At 40.9% G+C, this 27785-nt stretch overlaps 1 protein-coding gene and 1 long non-coding RNA gene across 2 annotated transcripts in view; both read left to right on the top strand.

The window, feature by feature from the left end:
* Nucleotides 1-139: 139 nt before the first annotated feature.
* LOC135314097 (uncharacterized) lies at nt 140-5272 on the top strand. The gene is made up of 3 exons (XR_010373574.1): nt 140-615; nt 712-781; nt 4182-5272. It is a non-coding gene; the product is annotated as an uncharacterized LOC135314097 (long non-coding RNA).
* A 15072-nt stretch (nt 5273-20344) lies between these two features.
* ELAVL4 (ELAV like RNA binding protein 4) overlaps nt 20345-27785 on the top strand; it is an 84288-nt gene continuing 76847 nt past the window's right edge. The window contains exon 1 of the mRNA XM_064455122.1: nt 20345-20399. Within this exon, the coding sequence (XP_064311192.1) occupies nt 20382-20399 (18 nt within the window). The 5' untranslated portion in view covers nt 20345-20381. The remainder of the gene's footprint in view (nt 20400-27785) is intronic.

The following is a 27785-nucleotide window of genomic DNA, read 5'->3' as shown; positions in this document are numbered from 1 at the left end:
CGCCCGGCGCCCCGGGGAGCCTGCCCGGGCCCGGGGCGGGGGGCGCAGGTCTCTCTGCTCCCGTTGTCGCCCAGGCCGGCGGCCGCCCCCGGTGGTCGCGGGTGGGGCGGCCGTGCGTGAGGGGAGCCGGCGCTGCGTGAGGGGAGCCCCGCCGGCCCCCCGGTACCGCTCGCTGCTGGTGTTTACAGGCACTGCTCGCCCAGGGAGGGACGGGCTTGTTATCTTCTCCCTGGTGACGGTCTCTACCTTGGCAATTACAGTAACAGCGCCCGGGAGGAGGGGGGCGGTAGCCGGGTACCTGAGCCGCCACCAGGTCCTCGCTCCCCGCCGGCCGGCGTCGGGTCTGGCCCCGCGGTAGTCACAGGGCTCCGAGGAGGAGAGGCGCCTTGTGGAAGTGCGTGTCCCGCCCCAGTCAGATCAGGGAGCGCCTACGGCCTTGGCACCCGAAGGGGAGCGGGGGCAGAGGGGCCTGGCGGCCCGTTCGGGTTAGGGGTGTCCGCCGCCCCAGTGGGGAAGGGAGTGCGTCCCTCTCGCTCTGGTTTCCAGCCTAAGGCGCTGAGGTGGAGCACAGGCGTTACGAGGAGGCACCCTTTGTGCAGAGATGGCAAAGTGTGTGTGAGTGACTACCCCACCCTGCCCCAAAACTCAGCAGGTGAATCTGATCGTGTGGCAGTTATGTCAACTTTTTTTTCTTTTTTTTAATTTCTTAAGGCAGCCCAGTGGGGAGCTTCATTATGTGTGTGAGTGTTGCCCGTCTGTCTCCTCCTCCCAGACCTAGCAGGTGAGCCTGACCATATGGCAAATACAGTGATGCTTCCTGGGGACAGGAGGGTTTCTGCGTGCGCGTGTTTGCAGGCCCACTGGGTGACACTCACCATGTGGCAAATACAGCAGTGAAGTCATTGGTGCAAAGGGGCTAATTATGTGTGTGTTTCCCAAGAGACCCAGCAGGTTGGGTCTGATCATGCGTGTCTCACTAATGCAAGGCTGAGACGGGAGCTTCATTGTACATCCTCAACGCAGACAAACTCCAAGCTCTCAAAAGCGAGGCTAGCCATGGGACAAGCATCAGTGTTACAAGTCCAAGCATGTATGTTTGCATACATGGGCAGACATGGGGGCGAATGCACCCCAAACTGGGTGGCTGATAAAACTATGAAACAGAGTATGCATGCAATGCTAAGCAGTCGAAACGGGCAGGACTGTTTATGGCTATGTACGCACTTAGGTGTTTGCCTCCTTATAGCTAGTAAATTAATGTAACCACTTCCTAGTGACCAATGACTAGTCTGTGAAACACTCCAAGCTTAAAAATCAAGGCAGGTAAAATTGTATCTTTCTCCATCTAAAGTTCTGTTCTTCAAACATCACTTCACCTCTTTGTCTTCCTATCCGGTATGTGCCTTTTCTGCTCCAGTACAACTCCTCTTAACAAGGCTCACGTGGATAATGCCTGCAGGTTGTACACGCTTAGATTTTTCTGTAGGGTCAGTTGCTTCCTTTCTCCCTGCCTTTTGTGGCCTTGTTCATTGTTCTTTCAGCTCATAGTTCTCTGGTTATTTTTGCAGGATGTGTTTTTGTGGTTTCTCTTCCTTTGCTGTTTCCTTTCTTTTTCAGTGGCACTTAGGCCTTTTTCCTTCATCTACTTCTTTTCACTATCAGTACATTACTTGAGAATTATATAAGCTAATTTAATATTACTTTAGCCACATTCCTGTGCCAGGGACTTGATGAAATACCTGTCTAAAGTGGTGTACCAAGGGGGCTTTGTGATGGTGTTAGAAGACACACCTTTGCACAGAAGAATACGGGAGTGTGGCTACTGTTCTTTGCTCAGCAAAGCCATCTAGATCCAAACTATGGAAAATATTTTCTAGACTTTTCCCGCTGCAGTCCTCATAAACTATAGGTGGTCACCAGCGTACTACCAAGGCTGATTTGTCTCGCTGCTGACAGTGAACTACAGTAAGTACACACACACAGCCCCCACATCCTCTCCCTTATATTCTTTCTCCAGGCTAGCAGATCACCCAAGCCTCATGCTTTTCCTTGTTTGTTGCTGGGCAAATGATCTTGGGGCATCCCTTTTCAGAATATGCCACATGTACTCTGATCTTTTTCTTCTGCCCATTCAGATCTCGTGGCTTGCTGCTTACATTAAATTTTCCTGCACATCATTGAGAAACATCATCAGCACCAATTCAGGTTTAACATAGACAAAAACATTCTCTCCTGGAATCTCTCCACATATGTGCATTACAGTACCTCCTCCCTGTCTGTCTGTCACAAAAACCTAACCTAATTGTTTCTTTTCCTCTTTGTCTAGTCTGTTATCAAGTCTGGCTTTCTCAGTGAAAAGGTGACCATACCTGTATCAGTAGCTAGGACACGTTTTTGCTTCTGGTCATCCTTCATCCTGCTACAACCCCTTTCTTTTAGGTTCCCTGATAGCAATGTCCCATCCCAGCCCTCCTTCACATAATTTCACATATTACTTACCTCTTCATTCCTTCATCTACACTTTCTTTTTTCTTTTTTTTTTTTTTTTTAAGGTCTTAGACAGTTCTGTCCAAGTCTGCAGCTCTAGTCTGGTTCCTTATCATGTCCCCACATCCCCTTATTCCCTTTGTTCTACTTGCTATTCCAGCTTTAGTGTCCCCTCATCCATATTTCATTCCTGGCTATTAATACTCATACAGCATTTTTCATCTCTAAATTTCTAAGAATTAAGTGCCTGTGGAGAAACCTTCCATATCAGTTCTTCAGATGACCTCTTTATTCACATTTCTCTGAGAGACTCACTTCTATGGTGACCACAAATACTAATCCAACAGGCCTTTTGAATCTAACTGCCATTCTATTAACTCAAATACCTGCAAGAAGGTCTACTGAAATCCAAGGCATCTGGGGAAAAGCACTTTTCCCCGTCAAATTAGCTCTTCTGAGTTAACACACTTGAAAAACCTAGAAATGCCACACTCATTTTTTTAGTCTGAGTTTAATGCTATGTTATAGTCACCTCACCAAGCTGAAACAGTGTTAAAAATAGACGATATGCAGTCTTTCCAAAAACAGGGAGATAATTTGACAAGAAAGAATGGGAAAGTTCATGGAGAAAGTTCCTTTGAAAACAGAAAGATAACTGAATGGTGTAACTTGAAGAATAAGGGCTGAAGAACAAGGGAAATAGTATTCAGGAGAAGCAGTTGCTCATTTTTATTTATGCATTTTTGGAGCACCGAAAAATATGTTAGGGTGCCTGTTAGTACACAGCCGTCTTTGGTCCCCGACCTTCCAAAGCTAATAATCTAATCTTGGACATCACAAACCAGCAAAGAATAAGAGAACACCAATGCAAAACACTGCTGCCCTGGTTATCCTTATAATCATTGTTTCAGCCATATTCCTTATTTCAGTGTATCCCCTCCTCCTTCAGCATCTTGGCAAACAGAAGCTACTTTGCTTTCGTGGCTCTTTACAGCTTATTCCCACCCTATCATCTTTTAATATCCTATGGAGAAATCAATGTCTTCCCCCCACACATTTCATTCAGTAATAACTCTCTACTTGTTACATTTTCAAACCAGCACCTTCATGCTTTCCCTCACTGCTGCTTCTCACTCCCACTCACCTAATTTTCCTCCCTCAAATCCCTCCCTAAAAATCTCCTATGCTGTGATGTCTACTGAAGGAATGATAATGAATAGTCAGCTGTGTGCCAAGATTACTGTCTATCATGGTGACTAGTGTCATCTTACTCTGATCTGTCTCTTGCATCCACTTCTTGTGTTGGACCGAAAGTGACTTGAAGCAGGCCCCCTCTTCCTGCTGAGTTAATTACGGGTTCTGGAGTGGACTCCTGAAATCCGTTATATAAACAGATAAAAATAAATGAAAGCGATGGAAATAAAAATGGAAATGCTGGCCAAACCCAGGAAGATTAGGCCATAATTCAGTTACGATTCATCAGCTTACGTAAATTTACATAAAAAATAATGTGACTGACAACTCCCTTCATTACAAATATTGAGAAAGAAATTATTTTTCTAGATACAGATTTGTGCCATTTTTCTGTTTATTTATAATCTATAAGGGCTTGAGGAGTGTTTTACTTTTTTAGCTGTGCTTGTATTTGAAACATTAGATATTCCATTTTTTGTTTGTTTATCTTTTGTCTGCAGCCTGCAAGACTGTGTGTGACTAAAGAACATGAGAAAGCATAATACCACAAGAGCAAAGACTGAGAGGAAAAAAGATTTCTGATCTTTTTTTTTTTTTAACATAAGTCAAATATGTTGAAGATAGAATGATTTGCATTACATATTCAATACTTTCGATTCACCTAGAGGTGGCTGCTGTCAATACATATCTGTCGAAACCCCAAAGATCTTCCAAGAAAATCAATAAAAATCCAATTTTACAATCCTGATATTTTCAGAGTGTTTAAAAAATTGGCAAAAACTACCCTTTTTTATACATTACAAAAAAGCCAGTAAGGTGCATTATTGATTTTTCACAAATCATTTTTAAGTCTCTGTTAAGGCTGGATGAGAAGGAGAAGACAGAGTATTAACACAAGTTTTGCATGCGTTTCACAACCCACAGATATGGCATGGTGTACAGTACATTCTTCAAAGTGGAGATTTAAAAATCCAGGTGTAATTGTGTAGAAATCATATAATTACTTTTTTGTATCACTTTCCCTGTGTAGAAAAAAGTAGCGCATGCATTCAAGTGTATGTTCTATCGGTACTTCAGCTTTGACTGTCAGAGGAAAGGCCATGATAATGTTTCTGCTACAAACAAGCCATCAATGTTGGCTGTGCAAGTAGGGTAGGTACGATCCAAATTAAAGAAAAAAAAAAAGAAAAAAAAAGTCTGGTCAGAGTTTTTAGTCAGGATGTTATGGTCTGGTGGGTTCAGACAGAAAATTAAACCTGACTAAGGAAAAAAAAGACAAAATGAAAACCCAAAGCCTAGACTGAGGTAGCAAAATTGAAGTGAATTTTAAAATACACATGCATAGTGGAAGAATGCTATAATCTTATTATTGTAACCTTTATCCACTCTTTTCTTCCAGCATTTATTGCTCTCATTAGTTACTTAATATTTGAAAACAGATTGTAAATCTCTTGTGTCAGGACAGTATCTTTAATGTGTTCCGAACATGCCTAGTACAACTTCAGGCATTCTATACAAAAATAATATTACCTCTTGGGTTTTTTTTGTATTATTTTTAAGCATAGGAAAAATTAAAATGCAGCAAGTCTGGAAAGGTCAAACTGTGTCTCCCCTCATTCTGTGCCTGACTTTAGAAATAACCAAAAAGTTATGCTGAGGTAACTGATATGAAACCCAAGACACCGTGCTCACAGAACTTGGATCAATTTGTGCCCATGCGGATGAAGCATCATCTCATTTCACTCCTGAAAATATTTTTTTTTAATTTTACATTTTATGGATATTTTGGACTGTTTGTTCCTAACGATTGTCCTCATAGATGCACATCAATATGGTGTAATTAAACAGAGAAACTGTCATCCTGAAGGAACCCAATCTGCAAATTACAACCCTGCTGAGTACGGAAGGTGAGTGATTTGTGACTCCAGGATTTTGAACGCTGCCTTGCTTTTCCATTCTTCCACAAGCACTTCTATGCTTGTAAAAGCAGGGGACCGCCAACGCGTAGCCCTTCCTCAGGCACACTTCCTACCTCTCTCACTATTCCTCTAAGCAGGGCAGAGCTCTGATGAGGGCTGGGTTGCCAGCACGCACTTAGGCCCTGCATTTGGCTAGGAAAGGAAAGAAGGGTCAGTGCCAGCCACCTGGGTGCAGAACGGAAAAAGGAATGTTACCCAAGGACAGGAGCAAATGCTTACTGTTACTAAACAGATGTTTTTAAATTATTTTTGGGAAATAAAGAACCTTCATTTTCAAGTCCCCTTCAGAAAGGTATACACATGTACACAATAAAAGTGCACTTTATCTGGGAAAGATGAAGGGCTAAGTCAGTTCTGGGATTTGAACACGTGGATCAAGACAGTTTAGGAATTTCAAGCCTGAAGCATAGTGCTAAGTGAGAATAACTGTTCTGTGTAACATTCAGGGGCAGGTGGAGGGGGCCCAAAGAACTCTTGTGTGCTGGAACCCTGCCAGTCCCTGGAAACTCTCAGTAGTGAAAGCACTTCCAAGCAGTTTCTAATCGTGTAGCTGCTAAGTAAGATGTTAATTTGTGGATGTTTCCAAGGGGTCTACGCGATCCTCATGCAGTCCTGGTGGCAGTGATTACCACACCTATGCTTAGAAATTAAAATATATGCTTTTGTGATGTTTTAATATATTTATTGAAAATTATTTATTGAAAATTATTGAAAATCTAGGTATTAGTTTTTCATGAATATTTCTGTATTATGGACATTTTCCAGACTCTGTCCTACATCCTCATACATACAGACACATCTTATGCATTGCATTTTAATATTCTATAAACTCTACAATTCTCTATCTTTTAATTTTTTTTAGCATATACTGTGTTAAAATTCTTTTAATGTAGCTAGTGAACATCTGGAAAGATGAGAAAGGTAGAATCAGAACTTAATTTGGGATGAACTGAACAATTGTTTGCTGTCTTGAAACTGATTATTGGGCCCCCAACTGAAATTTAATTCTTTATAGGAAAGGACAGTTCATAATGAATTTAGGAACCATGTTAAGTTCCATACTCTTTAAATAAATTAATTATTTGGTTTTAGTTACAATTTCTCAAGGTTCCAGTGGCACAGAAAAAGGAGCAGCAAATCACTGAGAGACAATCACTACATGTAGCAGCTGGGAGAGAGGAGGTAAACTGAAATTGCAGGAATTTCCGTTAGACTGCAATAAGCTTATGTTAAGCTAACACATGGCAACTAATGCACGATAAAATCCCAGTGCAGAAAGGCCATTTTTAGTTTTCACATTTGTTAGCAGATCATGGTAAACAGTTGGCGCACCCTAATATGCACTTGTCTTCCCTTGGATTTTTTTCACATGCTAAGTGGCAAGGAACCATCTTTTTCTCCTATGATATATACGGCCTACGAGTGCTCAGATGGGCATGAAATAGGTCTATGCCAATGTAAGCTACGTGGACTAACAATGATCTTTTTTTTTTCCCCATTTAAAATCATCCAAGGAATGAATTCAAAGGCTATGGTAGATTGCCTTTGGTAGTTACGTTCACGTGTGGGCTTGAGTTCAATGCACTAGATGGCTTGAGACTGTCAGCCATCAAGGTCCTAGTTCACCTTATGCCTTTTGTTTTTGCACTGTACTTGGGCAGGAATACTGTTGGCTTGCCAGTTATACCATTAGCCGTGCAGTACCACCAAAAGAAGTCCTTGTGCAACATATAATCAATATTGGCCTTTAATAATAGTACAATAAGGAAAACTCAAGCCCATAGCAGCACTCCAAACAGCTTAGAAAAGGGATAATAGCAAGTCAGACCCATGCTCTGTGGAATCCAGCGTATAGAGGAAAGCAAAATATGGGGCCTACCAAGGCCAACCTTCCCCCAAGAGTAGAGGAAATAGCAGTGTTTGGTGAATCTAGCCCTAAACACTATCTGCTATGGCACAATAATGCGAGCTCAAGTAAAAAAGGTCATTATGCCTCCAAGGACAACATTGTAACTGATGGTGGTTAGCAAGATGATCAGGGATTAGTGCCGCCCTTACACGCTCCAGCCTGACCATCTTGACATAGGCAGAGATCTGGCTTTACCATCATCAGAGAATCGTTACACCAAGACAACATTTGTAATAACATTTTAAAATCACTATTTTATGTTTGAAGACATAAAACACAAGCATCTTCTCTTTAATTTCTCTCTATTTTCTTCAAGTAATATCAAATTCTAAGTATTCCTGAACACTGTGATTACCGAGTTGTTTCCCTTGTTATAACTAGCAATGCTGAGAAGTGGATATTCAGTAAGACATAAAATCACAGCCCATTATCTGTCCCCAGCCTTGAGTAGAGTCTGTAGAAAAAATTACATGAGCTTTTTAAAATTTGCATCCATAACACCTTATTCTACATTCTAGTGCTTCAAGGACCTTCACAGCATGCAAACTCTCAACCCTTCCCTGCAAGAGTGAATGGTCCTATAGAAAAAAAAAATTCCTTTAAATTAAAATCTTAAGGAAATGAACAGGTATATATGTATTTGATCAGAAACTGCAGAAATCATTTCATGTAATTACTACCTAATCCATCTTGAAATCAAGGACAATTTCAAAATTAAGACATTAATATGAAATTAGAATGACTTGAAGTTTGGATGAAGGAAGAACACAGTAAAAAAATGTAGTTACATACCATGTTTATCTTCTAAATGAAGATACTTGGTGAAGCACAGATGGGCTACTGTATTTCCTAATCCTCTGACCCATAAGGATTGGCAGTGAGACAGTGTTCCCATTAATACATCTCTCACTCCTTCTACTTTTTTACATGGCATTGAAATATTACATTTGGGAACTCATTGACTCACTCAGGATGGCGGCTGCTATACCAGAGAAAGGAAGCTGATTTCATATTTTGAGCACATGCAAAAGTGGTGGCAACTTAGGAAACAGCTCTCAGAAATAGCCCCTGGAACATAAAGGCTGCTAAAATCTTACCTGCCAGAAAGAAAATGTTCCATTTTACAGGAGAACTGAAGTTCAAGTGTACTAAGGGTCCAATTAAGGAGAAGGAACAGCACTGTTAGGACAGCTAACCTTGACCATTCTTGAAACTTTGCCAAAATTAGAATGGGTGGCAGACTTGCTCAGAAACCAGACAGTGTCTGCAACTTGACAATGTCTATAGAGGAGGGCTTTCAAGTAAATTCCACCTTTGCTTTAAAATTCTGTACTGGAAACTGCAGGACTGGACATCCCAATGGAGTAATACATGCCTTAGCATCACTCGAGAAGCCCACTGTAGAGCAAGGAACTGATCTGGTTTTCCAAGTCCAAGCACCCATCAAGACCTTCCTCCCATAGAGTAAGCAAGACCTTTTAAAGTGAGCAGCTGTCACCAGCCAGTGAACCAGAAAGCGACAGATATGTTGGTAAAGTGTCCCACTCCAGCACTGCACTCTTACAGAGATTTACGCATAGGCAGGATTTAAAACAAACACAAGAATAGATGCTATTTAATTAGGACCTTCACAGAAAAACATCTGGTATAATTGGTTAAGGGGAAGTCTTTACTCAGGCAGCATTTATTGGGATATAAACAATGTCCAATTGTAAAAGCTAATTAAACAGCAGGGCTAAGGTAACAGAGAGTTTTGCCTGCATGACTAGGACATAAGGTTTATAATGCATGCTGTTATGGGACAAGAGCAAGAACAAATAATTGTGTATCCAAAAAGTCAGTTATGCCCTTCTTTTAGTAATAACATGCTCCAGAGGTCAGAGGATACTTTTTCTTTAAGTAACATTGCCAGTTTACAGATTGAAGTTTGATTACTGTTCAGCTTTTTTTAGGAAACTGAAAGCAGCAAAACCAGCCTGCTGGATATTCCACCCTATTCGGTGGTACATTAGCCCATCATTGTGAAGCTCCTGGCACCCTCATGCCCTTTGCTCTCACAGAGCAAATTCTCTGATTTTGAGCCATCTGGCCTATAGCAGTTTCCAAGGAACTCTTATCATTGACCATGTATTATTTCAAAGTGTCCTTTTAAAGAAAGTTCTTTTACAACTAATGGGGATATTTAAATACATGTATATAATTCATTGGACTAATGGAAATTAAATGGCAGGTACACACACATCCATAGAGCTACAAATTCAGTGACAAATGCATCTTGTGGAGCTTCTTCGGGCGTTTTGCCATGGATGGCAGCCTGGGTTTACCTAACCCCAACAAAACTGCCTCCAGGTTATTCCTCAAGCCTCAAGCTTCGGCAGCATCTCTGGTGTTGCCTCTACTTGGCAGCACTGCCCCTACCACTACAATCCATTCACGTGCAGTCTCCATACGAAAGAATATTCTGCTTTATTAACTTTTTTCTTGCTTATGTCCTTTGTACCAGTGGAATGACATACCTCTGCAAATTGTAGGGGAAATAAGAGGTTTGGAGGCCAGGCATGTACTACTTCTTCTGTGAAGAGAGCGCGATACTTTCTCTGGAAGGTCGCGGTATGCACAGTATAATTCATGGGGACTGAGAACACTGTTTCTTATATAATATGAACAACTAACACTAAAGAATCTCCCAAGAAGTCCTCTTCCAAACCAGTGATGTCCATGAGACCTTTACTGTCTATCACATGAACACTATTAGGACATCTCTTTTTTCTTAAATAGTTATCCTGACACAGGATAGGCTGAAGTGCATTTGCTGTACTTTCCAACTATGGCCATTAACCAACTTGAATTCTGTGAGCAGGCTTCATACTGAGCAGTGGCACACAAATGCACTGAATTCTTAAGCTAGTTAATAGCCTTTTAAAGTACACGTAATTTTCTCACAAACCAAATATCTGCAGCAACCCAAGTAGAAAAACTAACTTTAAAATCTACCAATGTTTTTTAAATTCATAGCCTCTAGCATTGTATTATAATGAACAGTAGGTATAAAACTATACTCAAAACGGTCAATGTTTTCACAATAATTTTTACTTTTAAGAATTTAATTTACTGCATTTTAGATTGAAAAGTAGCAAGGACAATTTCAAACGAAAACTTCAAAACCAAGATACAACCAAAGACTTTTTCAGGATGAAAGAACACATTTAAGGAGGATCAAGACCCTACAGTGAGATCAGCTATTAGCTAATTAAATATGTGACTAAAATTCATCATTTTAAATAGCAGCTGTATTGATGGTGAGCAATCTGGTAAGCAAACAAATGATAGTGGATTTTTTTTTTCCTATCTTCAGAGAGAAACATTTATCTTAATAAGATTCACTATGCCATAATACACGTGGAATAAGTCAATGTCTACTAATTAAAGGACACTGTCAACCTGATTTTCTAAACAGCTAATTAAAATATGTAGCATCTAATACAGCACTTCTTGCAAAGTATGCTCTGTTTAAAAAATACATCCCTGTAAAAGTTACTTGTTTTTCTATTCCCTTGTGTTTGCTTTTTTAATTGTTTTTTTCAGCAAAGGAGGATCTGCTGAACTAACGTTCTATTTCTGTATCAAGTTCCATTAATGCACACCCCTATACTTATGCAGAAGCCCAATCATTTGTAGGTCTAAAAGGCTATACAAGAAAACAATGACACTAATCCTAAGGGTATACTGGTGTTGCTTTTTCAAGGATGACAAGATTTTCTGCCTCTGTTGGGGGGGGGGGGATTTTAGATAATCTAGGTGTTACCTGAAACTGTAATATTTTAAAAAAGAAATGTGATTTTCATATTGATGAGGAATCTTTAACCTTCCATTTTATAGATTATATTAGTTTCTCAGAATAAGCAGGCTTCTCTGCTTCTTATTCTGATTCTGTATGTAGCTTTTTCAAGAGAAAGAAGTTGTTGTAGATCTGTCAGCAAGGCTCTGGGAGTAGGAGGATGTTTGGATTTCCGGCATATTGCAACGCAGTTCTTGGCCACCAGCAAAGCTATGTGTGTGAATCTCATTTTATATCCGTTGTTTGCAATACCACATATTTTAAGAGACATTTGAAATAGTCTCTGTACTCCTAATCCTAGATAAGTACTCACAGATCATTCCCTAGAAGAAGCTGAGAAGGCAAAATACATACCTTTACTTAACTCATGTCATGAGAGACTATGGATGAAATGAAGCTGTCATAGAAATAAGATATCTGTTGTATCTTGATCAATTTAAGTCTGTATTCAAAGTTCTTAGCTCGCATCAGCCTATTGCTTGCTATGTTTGTTTCTTCTTTCCAGATTCAGGTTTAACAATATTTTCCATGACATACTTTTTGCATTAACACATTATTAGCCAGCTAATCTTCCTAGTCAATTTTTAAATCCTTTTTGACTTTTTGCCATGCAGAAATCTGATACAGTAAATTATGGATCTGTGACTGCTAACTAGTTTTACACCTGAAGTACATGGAGCTCATCTTCAATTCATATTTGCATTATTTTTTTCTCTAAAGATCACCTCTCCTCATTTCCCCTTCTTTTCTATCCTCAGCCAAAACATACAAAACATCATTTTTCTAGCAAAGGCATGAAATGCACCAGAGCAGACCCTTCATCTGCTGGAGGAACCATTGTGTTAACAGCATAAAACAAGCTTGAGATTTCCAAACATTTTGTCTTCTTCAGCAAAGAGGTGATTTTAGCATGTGTTAACTAACCCATTATAAACACATATTTTCCTTTCATGTACCTGCGCCCGGGCTCCTCCCACATTATAATGAAAGTTCAGTGGCTGACCAGAGGCTTTGACAATCTCTGCACAGGACAGTGGCTTGAAACCTATCCTCTCCACTGCAAATAATTAGAATAAAAAAAAATAACTGAGGGTTGTCTTCAGAATGACTCAGGAGGGCAAAATACTTTTTACTCTTCTAAAACGGTCTGCATTCTGCAGTGTTAGCACGAGTTAAAACTTGGTTTATTCATTAAAGTAATCAGGTATGAATCAAAGAAACCTCAGGAGATGCTGTTGTTGAGAAAGCAGATATTATTTTCACACAAACAAGCATTTTTCTCATCCTGACTTCTTCTTAATGGGTACATATCTTTAATAAACAAAACCATTATTTTGAATAGTATCAAGAATTTTCCCTCTTTAATACAATTCAAACAAAAAAAATACTAAAATGCTAAAAGCATTTTGTTTTTTCATACACATCTAGCACATTCATCGCCATAATGCAATATTGTAAATGCCAAAAAAGTGAAGCAGTGATCTATAATTTTAAAATGCCAGTGATTTCCAAGCTGTCACTGATCTTGGAAAATTTCCCCAGTAGCATGTGGAGATCAATAACTGTTTATAGACTTTTTAGTCCCAGTTTATAGGGAGCGTATAACTATGGAGTATGTCAAATCTCTTAATTGAGAAGTGAAAGACTGATTTCACACTTAAATCTACCCAAAAGCCCATAATGCTAAAGAAAGGCAAGAAGGATGATCCAGAGAACTACAGGCTAGTCAGCATCTGCTTGTTCTCTGGGACAATAATGGCGCAAGTCCACAGAAGCCATTTCTGAAGAAGAAAGGAAGGTGATTGGAAAGAGTAGCCAGCATGGATTTACCAAGGTTTGCCATGCCTGACCAAGCCTAATTAATTTACTTCTGTGATGAAACAGCAAGATGTGCAGACAAAGGGAGGGGAGTAGATGTCATCCACCTTGATTCAGCAGGGCTTTCAGCATACTCGCCCATGGCACACTTGTATCCAAGCTGGAACATCAAAGTGTGGATGGGCAGACTGCTACATGGGTGAAAATCTAGCTTGACAGGCACAGTGGGCTAAGTCATACTCCACCTGACAGCTGCTTACAAGTGGCGCTCCTTGGGAGCTTACCCTTAGATCTACACCACTGAATATCAGTGGCCTGGAGGAGAACACAGAGCACACCTTTGCCAGGCTTGCAGAAGGCATCAAACTAGGGGGTGCCATCAGCACTCTCACAATCAGAATTGTTTAGGGGGACGTACGCCGGCTGGGGGGAATGGACTGACAGGAAACTCAACACGGACATGTGAAAAGTCTTGTATCTGGGACTAACTAACCCCACCCCCTACAATGGTACAGGACGGACCGACTGGCTGAGGAGCAGCTCTGCCGAAGGGACATGGGGCTCCTGGTGATGGTGCACACTGAGCATGAGCCAGCAGTGTGCTCTGGCAGCAATGAAGGCTAACAGCATGTTGTGCTATATCAACAGGCATACACAGGAGATTGAGGGATATAATTATTCCCTTTTACTCTGTATTCTTTAAGCTATTTTAATATCTATCTGGAATATTATGTGCAGTTTTGGGGCCCCCTGTACAGAAAAGATGCTGATAAACTTGAGAATGCACCAAGGTGTTCAGAAGGCTGGAGCACTTGCTCTTTGAGGAAAGCCTGAGAGATAAGGGCTTGTTTAGTCTGGAGAAGAGACAGCTTCCAAAATACCTAAAAACAACCTGCCCGTACTTAAGAAGAGGCTACCAAAAAGATGAAGCTAGGCTCATTGCTGAGGTGCAACTGGATATAAGGGAAAAATAATTAAATACAAGGATATTTAAGCACTGGAGCAGGCTGCCCAGAGAGGCTGGGGAATCTCCATCCTTGCAGGTTTTCAAAACTTCACTGCACCAAGCCCTAAACAAACTGATGTGATTTCAGTGTTGACCCTGATCTGAGCAGGAGTTTGGACTAGAAAGCCTCCTAAGGTCCCTCCCACTTGAATGATTCTGTGATTGCGAGTACATGGAAGAGTCTTCTGAAAGCTAGACTTTGCCATCCATCCTATACTTAGGGTTGCCACTTTACCTGTGTAGTTCTGGGCTGATGTCAAAAGAAAGTAAAGTAACATGTCCTCCTCATCCTTGTATCTCAGAAACAGCTTTAAGATCAATGTCCTGTGCATGCTGATCCTAAATTCCACTGCAACTTTAATGTATTATATTATCAGAAAATACCATTTACTCACTATTTTTCCATCCTTGCACATGTACCCATGTGAAGGGGGGTGAAGAATTTAACTGTATCATGGAACCTTTCTCTTCTGGGAATCCAGATGGTTTTCTGTTTTATATTTTACAGAAAAGGTACTGAAAAATAATTTTATCTTTGATTATGTCTCTTTACAGCTTACTCAGCAATGTTTTTTGTCAGAGTAGATCAATTCTTTTCTATGCTCATCCATTTCTCAGTCTTCTCTTTTCTCTGATTTTTTCATCAGCTGAATCTTTTCCTTTCATAACTGAAATATGAGCTATGGTTTCACACACGTTGCTGTGTCCATAAGTCCACAGTTCCTGAGCACTACTTCAATAAGAAACCGTCATGCAAATTGGTAACAAAGCATGCTATATCCCAACAGTGTAAAGAGATGTGAAGTTTGAACTGTTCGCATGAAAACCAATATTTAATTACGTTGCTCCATTTAATGAAGTCAGACATACTGTAACTACTGTCCTCATACAACCTTAGGTTTCATCTTTCTACAGTCACAGTCATACTGTAAACTCCCTGGTTAGCAAGTAAGACATTGCAGGCAATCCTCTAAATGAACAATAATACTACGGCATAGTCATTTGTTACATGATTGCACATTCTAAATGTGACAGTATTCAGCAAATAGTAGAAATGTATACTGGAAATGAACCATATATTTTCGTCCTAATTCTATTAGTAAGAGTGCATAAACACGTTAAACTGTGCAGTTTCATATCCAAGGTCTTATTTCCAATATTACAAAAGACTGTCTGAAAGTATTTACACCTTCTTTGTGTTGTATCATCATGAAGGAAAAACCCAAACTGTAAGAAAAACATACAAATGTACTAAATTAAAGTGGCCACTGGAATTCTCTAAGCTTTGTGCAATTAAAGTGGCATAAAATGGGATTTCTAAGATATGATAAATATACAAAATTATTAAGCATGAAACTAGCTAGAAGCCTATTTTGGGGCAACTGTAGCATACGTTGGTGGCTTTGCCACAAACTATAGCCAAAGACCGACTTCTTTTAATCATGTAAGAAATCCAGTACTCTTCCTGAGGTGCTGTACCATTTTTACATCAACAGGGGAAGCAGTTTAAACCTATTCAAACAATAAAAAAATCTTAAAAGTCCAGAAAGGTAATAAACAAACAATGTATCTTTGTTCTTTATCCTTGCTCTTCTCCCACTTCTGGTTGGGCAAACCAGAAAAAGAAAGTTGGGGCAGCAGTGGAAGACTCACCAAAATACATTTCAAAAAGAAGGAAAGATATTTCAACTGGTATAAAAAAAAATCAATAATGTTATACTGACTGTTGTAGGCAGAATGAATACGAAGTCATGTGGCTCTGAGGCCTGATCTTTTAAGCCGCTCCTAGTTAAATGCAGCTTTGCTCCTACTGGATGGTAAGAGTTTTCCAGGTTACTGTCCATATTAAATGAAAATTAGATACTTGTCTGTATGAATGTGGCAAAGATGATTGGAAAAAAGATAACCTGTGAAGTCTGTGTCAAAAAAAGAATATTGCTGATTCATTCTAATGCGCTTAGACATTCATGAACTCTGATGGTTCATCAGTACCTCATAGTACAGGTCATAATCCTTAGCAGATAAATGCTTAATCCGAGATAAATCGTAATAAATCCAAATGAGATTAGACCTTTACCGAAATATTCAATGAGTGGTGTAAAAACATGTTTGAGTGACTGTGATACATCAGCGGGAGTCACTGGCTCATTTACGTACAGAACTTCAGAGAAGATGCAGTTACAGTTAAAAGAAAAGCAGAAATTTACTGACAAATGCCTCTTGGGGGGCTGGTGTTGAGTGTTCTTCACCAGCCTCACTTCTTAACAATCTGATCTGTGAGTCTTCATGGTTTAAATCAGTGCTCTGTCAAAGTCACCTACTTTCTGAAACAAATGTTTTATTTATCTCCTCCTCCTCACTCCTACTATTCTGAATCTGAATAAAACCTGCAGGAGCCTTAAGGCTAAATCATTCAGTGGGATCTACCGGCATTTTCATCCCCTCTGTGTTTGGTAGCTTATGATATCTGGATGACTTGTTAAGCATTTCTAGTAAAGCACATCTTCACATAGCATTTTAAAAAAAATCAGAAGCCATATTAACTAAAATTAATAGTGCTATGATTGACTAAATGCATTATGGTTAGAGTTGGAGAAAAAGATAAGAAAAATTGTTTGTGCTAAAAAAACCAAGACTGCTACAAAAGTCTATAATCTTCACCTGGAAGAAATTTCAGCTGTCTTTACTTGTGACACAAGTATAACCTCTTAACCTGCCAGCTGTAAACAAAAAGCTGCTCTCTTGAAGCAGAAGCATTTCAGGTAGATTTTAAAAAGTTTTTTATTCTGTAATAATAAAACCTCAAAAAAATCCTGTTCTAAAAAACTGTGTTGCCTTACATTCAGCAATTTTAAAAAAATCACTACAAGAAATCACTAATTAATAAGTTGTAACATGGATTAAATTAAAATTCTGAATGAAGCAGCCCATGTAAGTCTGAGTTCCATTAGTATTACTGAGCACATTTGGAGTTGCGATCCTGGGACACTGGCTTCATGGGCGTTTTGACTGCGTGAAGAATTAAAGTCCGTATCTGATGTCCTCAGAGCCTTTGATGTGTTTATAGCTTTTATAGGTCAGTTGCAAAGATAAGCTTTGTAATGGCTTTCTACACTTACCTTGAAAAAGCACTTACACTCTATTTCCATTGCTTAAAATACATAAATATTTACTTCTGACAACATCTGCTATTTATTCTAAAAACAGTGGTATGCATTAACAATATATTGATTCAAAATGCCATATTCTGAATAGGCAATTTCATCATTGTGCTCTAATAGCACAGCAAAGCCATCTGATTTTGTCACCATCTGACTTTAGCTAGACCTGCTGTTTCATCATAAAGTAATACAAGCAAAATCCTGCATTAGGTGTTATAACAATGAACAAGGTAAGCCACTTCTCATTAGCAAATCACGCCCCCTCCACTCAGTCCAGGTTTCAAGCTTGCATAGGTCCTACCTTTGGTTGCTCAGATTAGACAAAGAAATGGGGCGGATTGTGGGAGGAGTAACGCGAGTTAGATGCTCAGGTAGAGACAGATGCACAGAGACAAAGCAACACAGGTGCTTTTCTAATTCACATGTAGAATAAGCACTCTCGTCCTTTGAGTTGAGACTTCACATCATTTTCGTTGCCTACAACATACGACTCATTTTTCTAAAGGAGAAACGTAAGTTCTTATTTTAGAAGGTGTTTTTGTTGGTGGTTTGTCATGTAACTAAGCTATAAATTAACATGAAAATGAACTATATCTTTTACTTTGCGTAGTACATACCTAAATCATGCATTAGCAGTATTCAGTTGTAAGAAACATTCACATATCTTCATATTTGAGCAGATCTACCTAGAATTCTCTTTTTAGAATAACAATATCAGGCTGTACACTTCTCAAGAGTACAGAAAACTTTCCTATGACTATTTGCTGTTATATTTTTAAACAGCAGTTAGGAATATCATCTGGATCTAAACGTGTATCATCAAGCAAATACCACATAATGATCATTAACTGTACAACAATGTAGACCCTTTACTACATCTGTGGAGAAATATTTGCACTGTAACCAGATCCAGGAGGAACTACAAAATGGTAGCTACAAGCTTTTGGAGTCTTAAGTAGCATTTTTAACTTTTTTCCCCCAGAGACCTACAAAATCTAGGCAAATAACTGAAATACTAAATAGTGCAGACTCAGTATACTGCAGATAAAAAAAAGCTGTGCAAGAGATGTCATTTTCTTTAGGTATACAGGCTTCAAAGTGAACAGCTTTTAGAAAAGCTGTTGTCTAATGGGGTGATACGTTACCATTTAATGGATTGATGTCCTTTTCTTGGCTGTTGTTTGGAGCTAGTCTTCTCAATTTTTAAGAATATCGATACCTCTTCAAAAGAAAGTTGTAGAGGCTCTAAGTCAGGAAGGATTTCCATAATTCTTTCAAAATACAGAGAAAGAAAAGATACAGCACACCTGCAAGTACAGCAACACTACTTTGGTTCAGAGAGAAGTATTTTGATATCAGTACACTGTTTAGGGGTAGATGAGCTTTACTATGAATGCACTCAAAAAGTCAAACTTGTTTCCAGAAAAAAACAAAACAAAACAAAACAACCTTTGCTTTCTCTGGGTTTCTGACAATTGCATTTCATATCCCCACTTTTTAGAACAATTTATGCATTTTAGGGGATGCCTGCATGGAGTATATCACAGGACCTTTCTCTGTGTGATAGCGTGTCTCTGGAACAAGAGGATTTTGACCAAACTAATAGACAGATGAAGCCAAACAAACAAATTGCTGCTATGCTAATTTCTGAAACAGATGGCTCTGATCCAGTATTTGCTAGCAAATGTAATTCATTGTCAATCTAACACAGAATCATGTATGTCTTTCTGTCATTCTGTATGTATAGCATATAGAGAGAAATCTGGCTCAGGATACTCCACCCACAGCTAAATTTATACACAAAGAACTGAAAAATCAAAGTGCATAAATTCTGCTGTCCTTACTGGAAGCAGAGATTAGACCACTGTTTTGAAGTTTCAGGTACAGATCTTCAAAAGGCCTGAGATGTTAGGGCTATAGTCTTTCCTCACTTTGTGCTAGAAATACCTTTGAAATTAATGCAAGTAGTATACATGGCTTGCAGCATGGAGTATACCAGACAACCCAGAATATAAACTTTTGATTTCTAGACACGAGATATTTTATTTAAATGGCAGAGATATTTCTACCTTTAACCAAGATCCCTGAAAAAAAAGTCAATAAAAATGTAAATAGTTTTTCATCCAGCCTCCTGACCAGGCCATAGAGTTGAGACTGTGGGTCTAATTCAGCTTTCTGAGACAGTCTGTCTCTGCTGTTGGTGTATCTTCAGCTAAATTTAGCCTAATGTTAAGAATGACCTACACAGCAAGGAAATAAACTGTTTGAAAAAATATAGGACAAAGCTTATGTTTAAGGGAAAGCTTCCCACAATGTTCTATTTGTGGCACACGATCATACATTTGTGTCACATCATCTTATCCTTTCCTTGAACATTGATTAAAAAAGAGGCTTTTTAACCTACTGAAAATCCTTATTCGTGTATCTCTACCGGCGAGGGTCGCTGACCTGGTCAGAAACAGGGGAAGCACCTCCAAGCAGATCAGAACAAATCCTACCCTGCCTGCTGCACTTTATTTATTTTCATTTCTACATCGTGAGGCTCCTGGATGCGCCGCGGCCCTGGAACGGAGCAGAGCTGTGCCGACCCGCTGGGTACGTTACGCCGCCTCCGGTGCTCACCTCCACGCACCCATCCACGGGGGTCACCCCTCCGTGGGGCTCACCGACCCACGCGGGTGCCCTCTCACCCACCCCACTAGCCCCACGAACTCGCCCACGAACCCCCCCCAACTACTGCTGACTTCGCAACGCGCCCGTGTGAGGAAAAAAAACCCTCCTCCGGTCACTCCATCCCCCTCCACACGGGCGCTGCCACTACCAAGATGGCGGCGGCTGGCGGCGCAGCCGCCGCCTCACGCCGCTCCGTATTGCCGCGCCGCGCCCCGCCCCGCCAGGCTGCGCGGGAGACCCCGTAGCCGCCACTGCCACGTGCTGACGTCGCGCGCTGCTCGGCGGCGCGCGTGTCGTGCTTCCTCCGCGGTAGAACATGCACGTCCAAGGCTCGGTGAGGACCCCGCGCACCCCCCCACCTTGGGCCCACGAAGTGTTACCGGCGGGGGGGGGCACACGGGAGCGAGGTCGCCGATGCACCGGCAGCTGCGGGAACTAGGGGGGAAGCGGCGGGGAGGGGGCGCCGGTGCCTTCCCACACACACGCCCCGAGCGGGCTCCAGGGCGCGGAGGGGAGGGCGGCCGCGGGGCGGGGGAGCCCCCTGCGCGCTGCTCACGCGTTCAGGCGGCGGACCCGCCGCGGCGGGGCAAAGCCTCCCTCGGGGCGTCGAGTGGCGCCGTGCTCGGGGGCCGGGCGCGGCGGCGGGCCGGGGCTGAGGCCACGGCTCGGGTTGGGGGTTTGGGTGGTGCTGCCCGGCTGGGCGCGGGCCGGCCAGGCCGCCTGCCCCGCACCGCCCCAGGTGCGTGGCTTCCGCTCCTAGAGACGTGTCTTTTAAAGAAGCGGTAATTCTGCATGGTGTTTCCTAAACTAGCATTTTTGGAAGGAAAAGGTATCCACCGGAGTTTTCTTGTGCTCCCAGTCCCCGCGGCGGTTCGCTCCGAGCTCGGTGGGCTCCCCGGCCGCTTTGGGTTTGCAGGGCGAGCTGTGGGGCTCGCCGCCGGTGCCCGCGGGCGGGCGGGCCGGGGGCGGCTGCGCGGCGTGGCGCTGCCCCTGCAGCTCGCCACCTCCAGCGGCCGAGTAGGCTGAGAGGCTGGCTTGCCTGGAATGGGTGGGAACCAGAAAGAAAAGGTTAAATTCACCGGTGTAATGACTCTGTGCAAGTGGCTTCTATTTATTTCGGTACGCATATACGTAGTGGCAAACTTAAGAGTTTCAGGCTTAATCTAGTTTACTGTGATTAGCACAATTAAGGTGGTTTTAATTAAAATTTTTACCCATGACAGTATAGTTTTAATTGCATAGTACTTACTCTGGAAGTTAGCACGGTTTTGTGCCGATAGCATTTTTTACCTGCAGTGGACTGATAATATTAAGTATTCCAAGCTATTAAAAGGTAACTTTGATATATTTGAAACTTCTGTTTGCTTGTTATTCCGTATAATATAAAAAATTATATTGCTAATGTAAGTATTATCAGTATACATGTGTGTTAAAAGATATATTTCTCTAAATATTTTCTTTGAATGTTTTTCCAGCGTGATGGCATGTCTTGAGTAAGAAGTATAGACTCACACTGGCTGTGGAGGCTTGGAAGTAGGGCTGCCTACAGTAATAAAACATCTTTGAAGTTTTACTAAAGCAAGAGTGGGATAACTCATATTACATTACTATGGTGGGCTGACCCTGGATGGACACCACTTGTCCACCAAAGCTGCTCTGTTGCTCCCGTCCTCAGCTGGATGTGGGAGAGAAAATATAATGAAAGGCTTATGGGTCGAAATAAGGACAGGGAGAGAACACTCACCAATTACTGTCATGGGCAAAACAGGCTTGACTTGGGGAAAATTAATTTAACTTATTACCAGTAGAATCAGAGTAGGATAATGAGAAATAAAAGCCAAATCTTAAACACCTTCCCGCTGTTCCTGCCTTCTGCCCAGCCTTTACTTTACTTTTGGTTCCCCTACCTCTTCCTGGCCAGCGGTGAAGCGGGGCAGGGAACGGGGGTTGTGGTTAGTTCATCACATGCTGTGTCTCTCTCTCCTTCTTCCTCAGCGGGAGGACTCTTCACACTCTTCCCTCCCATGGGACACAGTCCTCCAGAAACATCTCCAGTGTGAGTCCTTCCCACAGGCTACCCGCTCTTCAGAAACTGCTCGGGCGTGGGTCCCTTCCACAGGGTGCAGTCCCTCAGGAACAAACTGCTCCAGCATGGGCTTCTCTCTCCACAGGTGCTGCCAGGAGCCTGCTCCACTGTGGGCTTCCCATGGGGTCACAGCCTCTTTCGACGTCCACCTGCTCTAGGGTGGGGCCCTCTGCAGGTGGAGTTCTGCTCCACCATTAACCTCCATGGGCTGCAGGGGACAGCCTGCCTCACCATGGTCTTCACCATGGGCTGCAGGGGAATCTCTGCTCTGGTGCATGGAGCACCTTCTCCCCCTTCTTCACTGGCCTTGGTGTCTGCAGGGCTGTTCCTGTCAATTCTCACTCCTCTCTCTGGCTGCAATTGCACAAGTTTTTTTCCCTTCTTAAATACGTTATCCCAGAGGCAATACCCACCATTGCTGATGGGCTCAGCCCTGGCCAGCAACAGGTCCATCTTGGAGCTGGCTAGCATTGGCTCTATCGGACATCAGGGAAGCTTCTAGCAGCTTCTCACAGAAGTGACCACTGTAGTCCACCCACCCCAACCTTGCCATGGAAACCCAATGCAGTTACTTATTTAATTTGTATATCAGTTCTCAAGCAGGTCTCCCACTGCCTTGGAAGATCATTGTACACAATGGCACCCTCAGCATCATTTAAGGCTTCTATTGTCTCTTTGTATTAGTAGAAGGCCACATAATACTATTTCACAGGTACATTGGAGTTTAGTTTTGTGCCAACACGTGGCCTTTTCTTGTAAAAAAGGGCCAGGGAGAGCAGTTGAGAATTTTTTAAATAAAATTAAGAGTTCCCATTTTTTTATTTAAAAGCTCCAGAGCAATACTGGAAACCTTAAACAAGAATGCTAGTCTGGTGGTTGTTGAGAAGCAGAACCTGCAACATATTCAATGCAAAATTGAAATTGATAGTCAGATTTTACTATCCACACTGAGTGACATACAAAATAGTAAGGAAGCCTAAATGATGAAAAGTAAATTAGGTTTTTAAATTAGGTAATGTTTGAAGATGCTAGAGTAGTATTATTGTTGTTTTTATTTTGTTGTTAATATTCTGAGATATTTTAGGAAAAAGTAAGGAAAGATAAATTGTACCAAAATAATTTAAATGACATGTAAAAAAAAAAATTACAATATGAAGCTTATTGCTTTGCAGAGGAAGAAGCTGTTGCACAGAAATAAGTCTTTTACTTCACCTATTTAACAGAAAAATGTAGACTTGGAGAAAGTGCATGTCTAGTTTTGGGGGTAGAGAAACCTGGGAGTGGTCTGAGAAGCTGGAGGTTTGTGTGTACCATTCCAGTTCAGCACTGCTGGCCAGATATGTGGCACAGGCATGTATGTTTTTATCTAAACTTAAAGAGGGTTTTGAAACACAGTTAACTTCCATATACAGGAAGGACTTATCATATATTTTTGTCTTAGTACAGAGAAAGAAACGCCTCAAATTTAGATGTTTAAAATGAATGACTTTTAAGTAAGATGCATGTTATGGTGTTAGTTAAGACAAGACTGCTTTACAGGTTTGGGATACCCTGGTTTTGCAGAGGGGAAAAAAGGTGACCCCCTACAGCCGTAACAGTCTGAAAGCTACAGGCAGGACAGCAGTCCAGTGGTGGCCCTGCAGCCTCTAACTTTAAAACTGGGCATGGGAAAAACGTTGCTGCAGGCAGTGAACTCTTCCTGGGTAGTTTAAGGGTTAGGTTGAGCTAATGTAGAGTGATATACCAGAACAGATTTTTTTTAAAAGCCTGCCAATTTCTATTAAATGTAAGAGTGTATTTTAAAAAGTAGACTTTTGGTTCCACATAGCTACAGAAATAATTTTCTGAAAGATGCTTCCTGCTAAGATTTTGCTAAGCAGAAATAGTTGACATATATCTTAATATGATTTCCTTGGGTTTCCTGACCACTGTGCTGGGGAGAGGCAGAAGTTAATTGCAAATCAGCTTGCTGTTTGCGTTCTGGGATTGTGGGTGGGAATTCCTTTTTTACCTATTTTTGTTTTGCCTAGATATACCTGGGGTTGTTACAGCTGGGAGTCAGCAACTTTTTATTAATTTTCTAGAAATAGACGTGTAGCAAATTAGTTCTTAAATAATTCTAGGTTGTGTCAGCATTTTTCTTTGCTTGTTTCTATCAGCATTAACTGTTACTGTTCATATCAGCCTGGTAATAGTTTTGAAGAATGGCAAAAGTAATGAGAATGGATGTATTTTCATGGAAGGGTAGTATATAAGAAGAAAGAAGTAAAACCTTAATATTGCCAGTTAGATTCCTATTATCTGTAACTGCTTTCTGGCCTTAAGGGAAGTTCATACCTAACAGTAAAATCTGTGTGAAATTGCATCATATTTTTATACTGGGCTAGGTGCCTGGATAAAAGAAAAACATGCAGAGTATAGCACTATTGATGTAGCAATGTATCAGGATCCATTTGTAGTAACTGTGGATTTGTTCAGGATGAATGGGGATGTGTATAATAATTATAATTCTGGTCCTGTAAGACTAATAATGTCCTAGGCAGAAAAGGGGGTGTCTCAAAACTAATGACAAAATATGCCCGTCATACAAAGTTAAATCTCTGTGGTATTTTCTTCGCGCTCACTCAATTTTTGAAGAATTTGGGTGGAAGAATCCTGCATTCAAACAACAAAGGAGTGCAAACAAGATGTAGGATTAAAGAGTAAGCTGAAAAATCATTACTAAACTCAGTAACAGTGACAAAATAATTGTGGTCTCTTCCAATTAGCCTGTTTACTTCACAGTACCAGTTCAGATTTTTCTAAGAAAGTATATACGCTGGTGTTTTTTTTAATTAGCTCTCCTTGATTTTTCTTACATATCTTAATTAAAAGTTTGGTTGTAGTTGTTAATTATGATGTACTTGTTTAGCCTTTTGTTTAGTCTTTGTTCTGTTTATGAATGCTGCCTTGGAACAGCATTGCTCTTACTCAAACATCTTGCATGATAGTTTTCCTTGGGGGTTACGGAAATGATAATCAGCCTTATGCTTGCTCTGTTTCCAGGTGCCAGTGAGAGAGACTCTTTGGAAATGATAGCTCAACAAACAGACATTTCGTGTTCTACTGTGACCTAGTCCAGTTTGTCAAAGATTGAAATTTAAAGCATTAAGTTGCTTATCACTGGCCCAAAATGCTGGTGAGATTTTCATGTTTCCCCTTTGGTTGGACTTCAGAGTTATGGTTTCAGTGGGTGTTTTTGGTGTGGAAAGGGGATTATAGCAGAGGATCTAAATGTGCGTTGTACTTCTTGTAGCCTTTTATATTTTGTCAGTCTGTTTTTTTCTCCCCAAACTGTATGCAGCACGTATAGCATAGAAGCACAGAAAACTCTTAACCTCTTGCAAAAAGAAATAACATGTCAAATATTACAGTATATTACTGGATTCAAAGAGCAATTGACTTGTGAACCAGGCTTGGTGAACCATTTTATTCACAATGTCTTTTCATTACTTATTCAGATAATTGATGCAATGTTTGAAGTCCCTGAAGTGCACAGAAGCATCTGCAATTTCATTGACATAGTAAACTATTTTTTAAAGAAGTAATGTACTTCTCTATCATCACAATAGAAAAAATACGCAGCCTTTGTTACCATAATGATTTAAAGTTAATGCATGGGAGACTGGGTTTGGGACTTCCATAAATTAAGGATTTTTCCCACCTTTCAACAGTTGGGTTTTAGTACTGAAAAACAAGTGTAGCTTCTAAGTGGGTTTTGTATGACTTCAGTAAAAATAAGCATTCTGGTGCTTCCCCCCTAATTATAAAAAGCAATAATAATAAATGGTATTATTTGTAAAACTGCTGATACTTCTCTACTTTAAGAATACATTGAACAGATGCCTCCTATTGCCATCCACTTCAGTATGTTTACTGGTGCTTCATACAGCCTAGGTCATATTCTTGTTTTTGTGTTTCTAAGTGCTCCTATAGCCTCTTCCTTCTGAATGCAGTCAGCTGCTCCCTGATTTGGTTTACATGCTCTTAGTGTCTCCCTCGGGTTCTCTCCATTCACCCGTCTTTCACAACAGTCTCTGCAAGCTTTGTTAATCAGCTCATCCATTTGCATTAGAAGGTTTTTTCCAGCGCAAGAAAAATTGTTTGCAGCCCTCACTGCTTGCTGTCATTCCTTAGTTTGGAGCAAATCTGTTCCTGCTTCCTAGTTCATTATCAAATTTATCACTTGCTGTACTTCTAGATAAAGCTACACTTTTCTGTGGGTGGTGTGTTGTGGTTTTTTTTTTTTATGTGTGTCCATCTATGTTATCTGGCCCCTTGCCTGCCTTTATAAAAAAAGCTTACTTTTTCTTCTTGATTGATTTCTTCCACTTGGCTCCTTTTATTTCTTCACTGACTAGTAGTTTTGTCACTTCTGGGATTTCATGCACTATTTCCAACACAGTTGACTTTATTTGAACCATTGTCCTCTGTACTTCCATGCAATGTATAACTGAAGAGTCTTTGCATCTTGTTGTTCAAGTTTGTCTGCCCTTTGTTTTTTAGGTCTCTCTGTTAGGCACACAGGCTTGCGATTAAACAAATATCTAAGCTCTGATGCTTTCTTATGGGTAATACATAAACAGTGGATTTCCTGACCTTGCCAACAAGCATGTTCACTCTATATCCTTTTCTGTTTACTTTGCATAATTCCAAGTTTCTTTTAGTAAGTGTTTTTTACACCCCAGTTCATTGACATCCTTGCCAGTTTCTCGGTTGCAGTAATCTGCGTGAAGCTACCTTTGGGTAAGCTGTTGCTCATTGCTTATGCAGAACCCCAAATTCTCTAAGGTATATAAAAATAGTTATTGTTTAATAGAAGTACTTTTATTGGAGGAACTTTCTAAGTCAAAAGAGAAGGCCTGGCACCCTTGGGGCAAAGAAAACTTGCCCATCTCCTGTGTGCATTGCCCACTAAAATTTCAAAACCTCATCTTCCTGGAAGGATTCTCCTACCAGATACAGCATCCTAAAGCCCTTGGCTGTAGACCTAGTGGTAGGTTACAGGAGATTTACTTTACCTCCTCATGCATGCCAATTTATGGGAGTAATAATACCCCAGTTAATCGGCTTCAGCTTGTTAAGGGATATGATTGGTTGCCTGCGATTTCCTCTGGGTTTGCAGCCGCGTGGCTGCGATGTTGCTCAGGGGGATGTGCAAACAGGATTTGGTTGCTCCAGTTCAGGTTGTGCTGTAGAGCTGTATTAAGCACCCATGCCTTTGCTGGAGAGGTTATTACTGTTTCTAGATCTCAGATTAGCAAGCTTCATTTGCAGAAGTTTTGATATAAAGCTGATGTGATACAAAGCTGGTCTGATACTCAGATTCCTGTTTCTGGCCAGGCGTATCACCTGCCAACAGTTTTTAATCATCGCCCCTCATTCAAGTAGCTGTGTTGTTGGGGCTTTTTTTAATAGCTTTTGGTTTTATTCCTAGTTTTGTCAGAAAAGTCCTTATCCTATCCTGCTTGTCTGTTGGTCATGTATTCCCTGCTTAATAGCTTTCTAACCCACTGGCAAGCCTTGAATGGGTGACAAAGGTGGAAGCTTCAAAGACGCTAAACTACTACAAGCTTAGCAAAACCAAACATCCAA

The sequence above is a fragment of the Phalacrocorax carbo genome, chromosome 6 (genome assembly GCF_963921805.1).
Source record: "Phalacrocorax carbo chromosome 6, bPhaCar2.1, whole genome shotgun sequence".
NCBI classification, from domain to species: domain Eukaryota; kingdom Metazoa; phylum Chordata; class Aves; order Suliformes; family Phalacrocoracidae; genus Phalacrocorax; species Phalacrocorax carbo.
The sequence above is the reverse complement of the archived record's forward strand: the minus strand, read 5'-3'. Positions and strand labels throughout refer to the sequence as shown.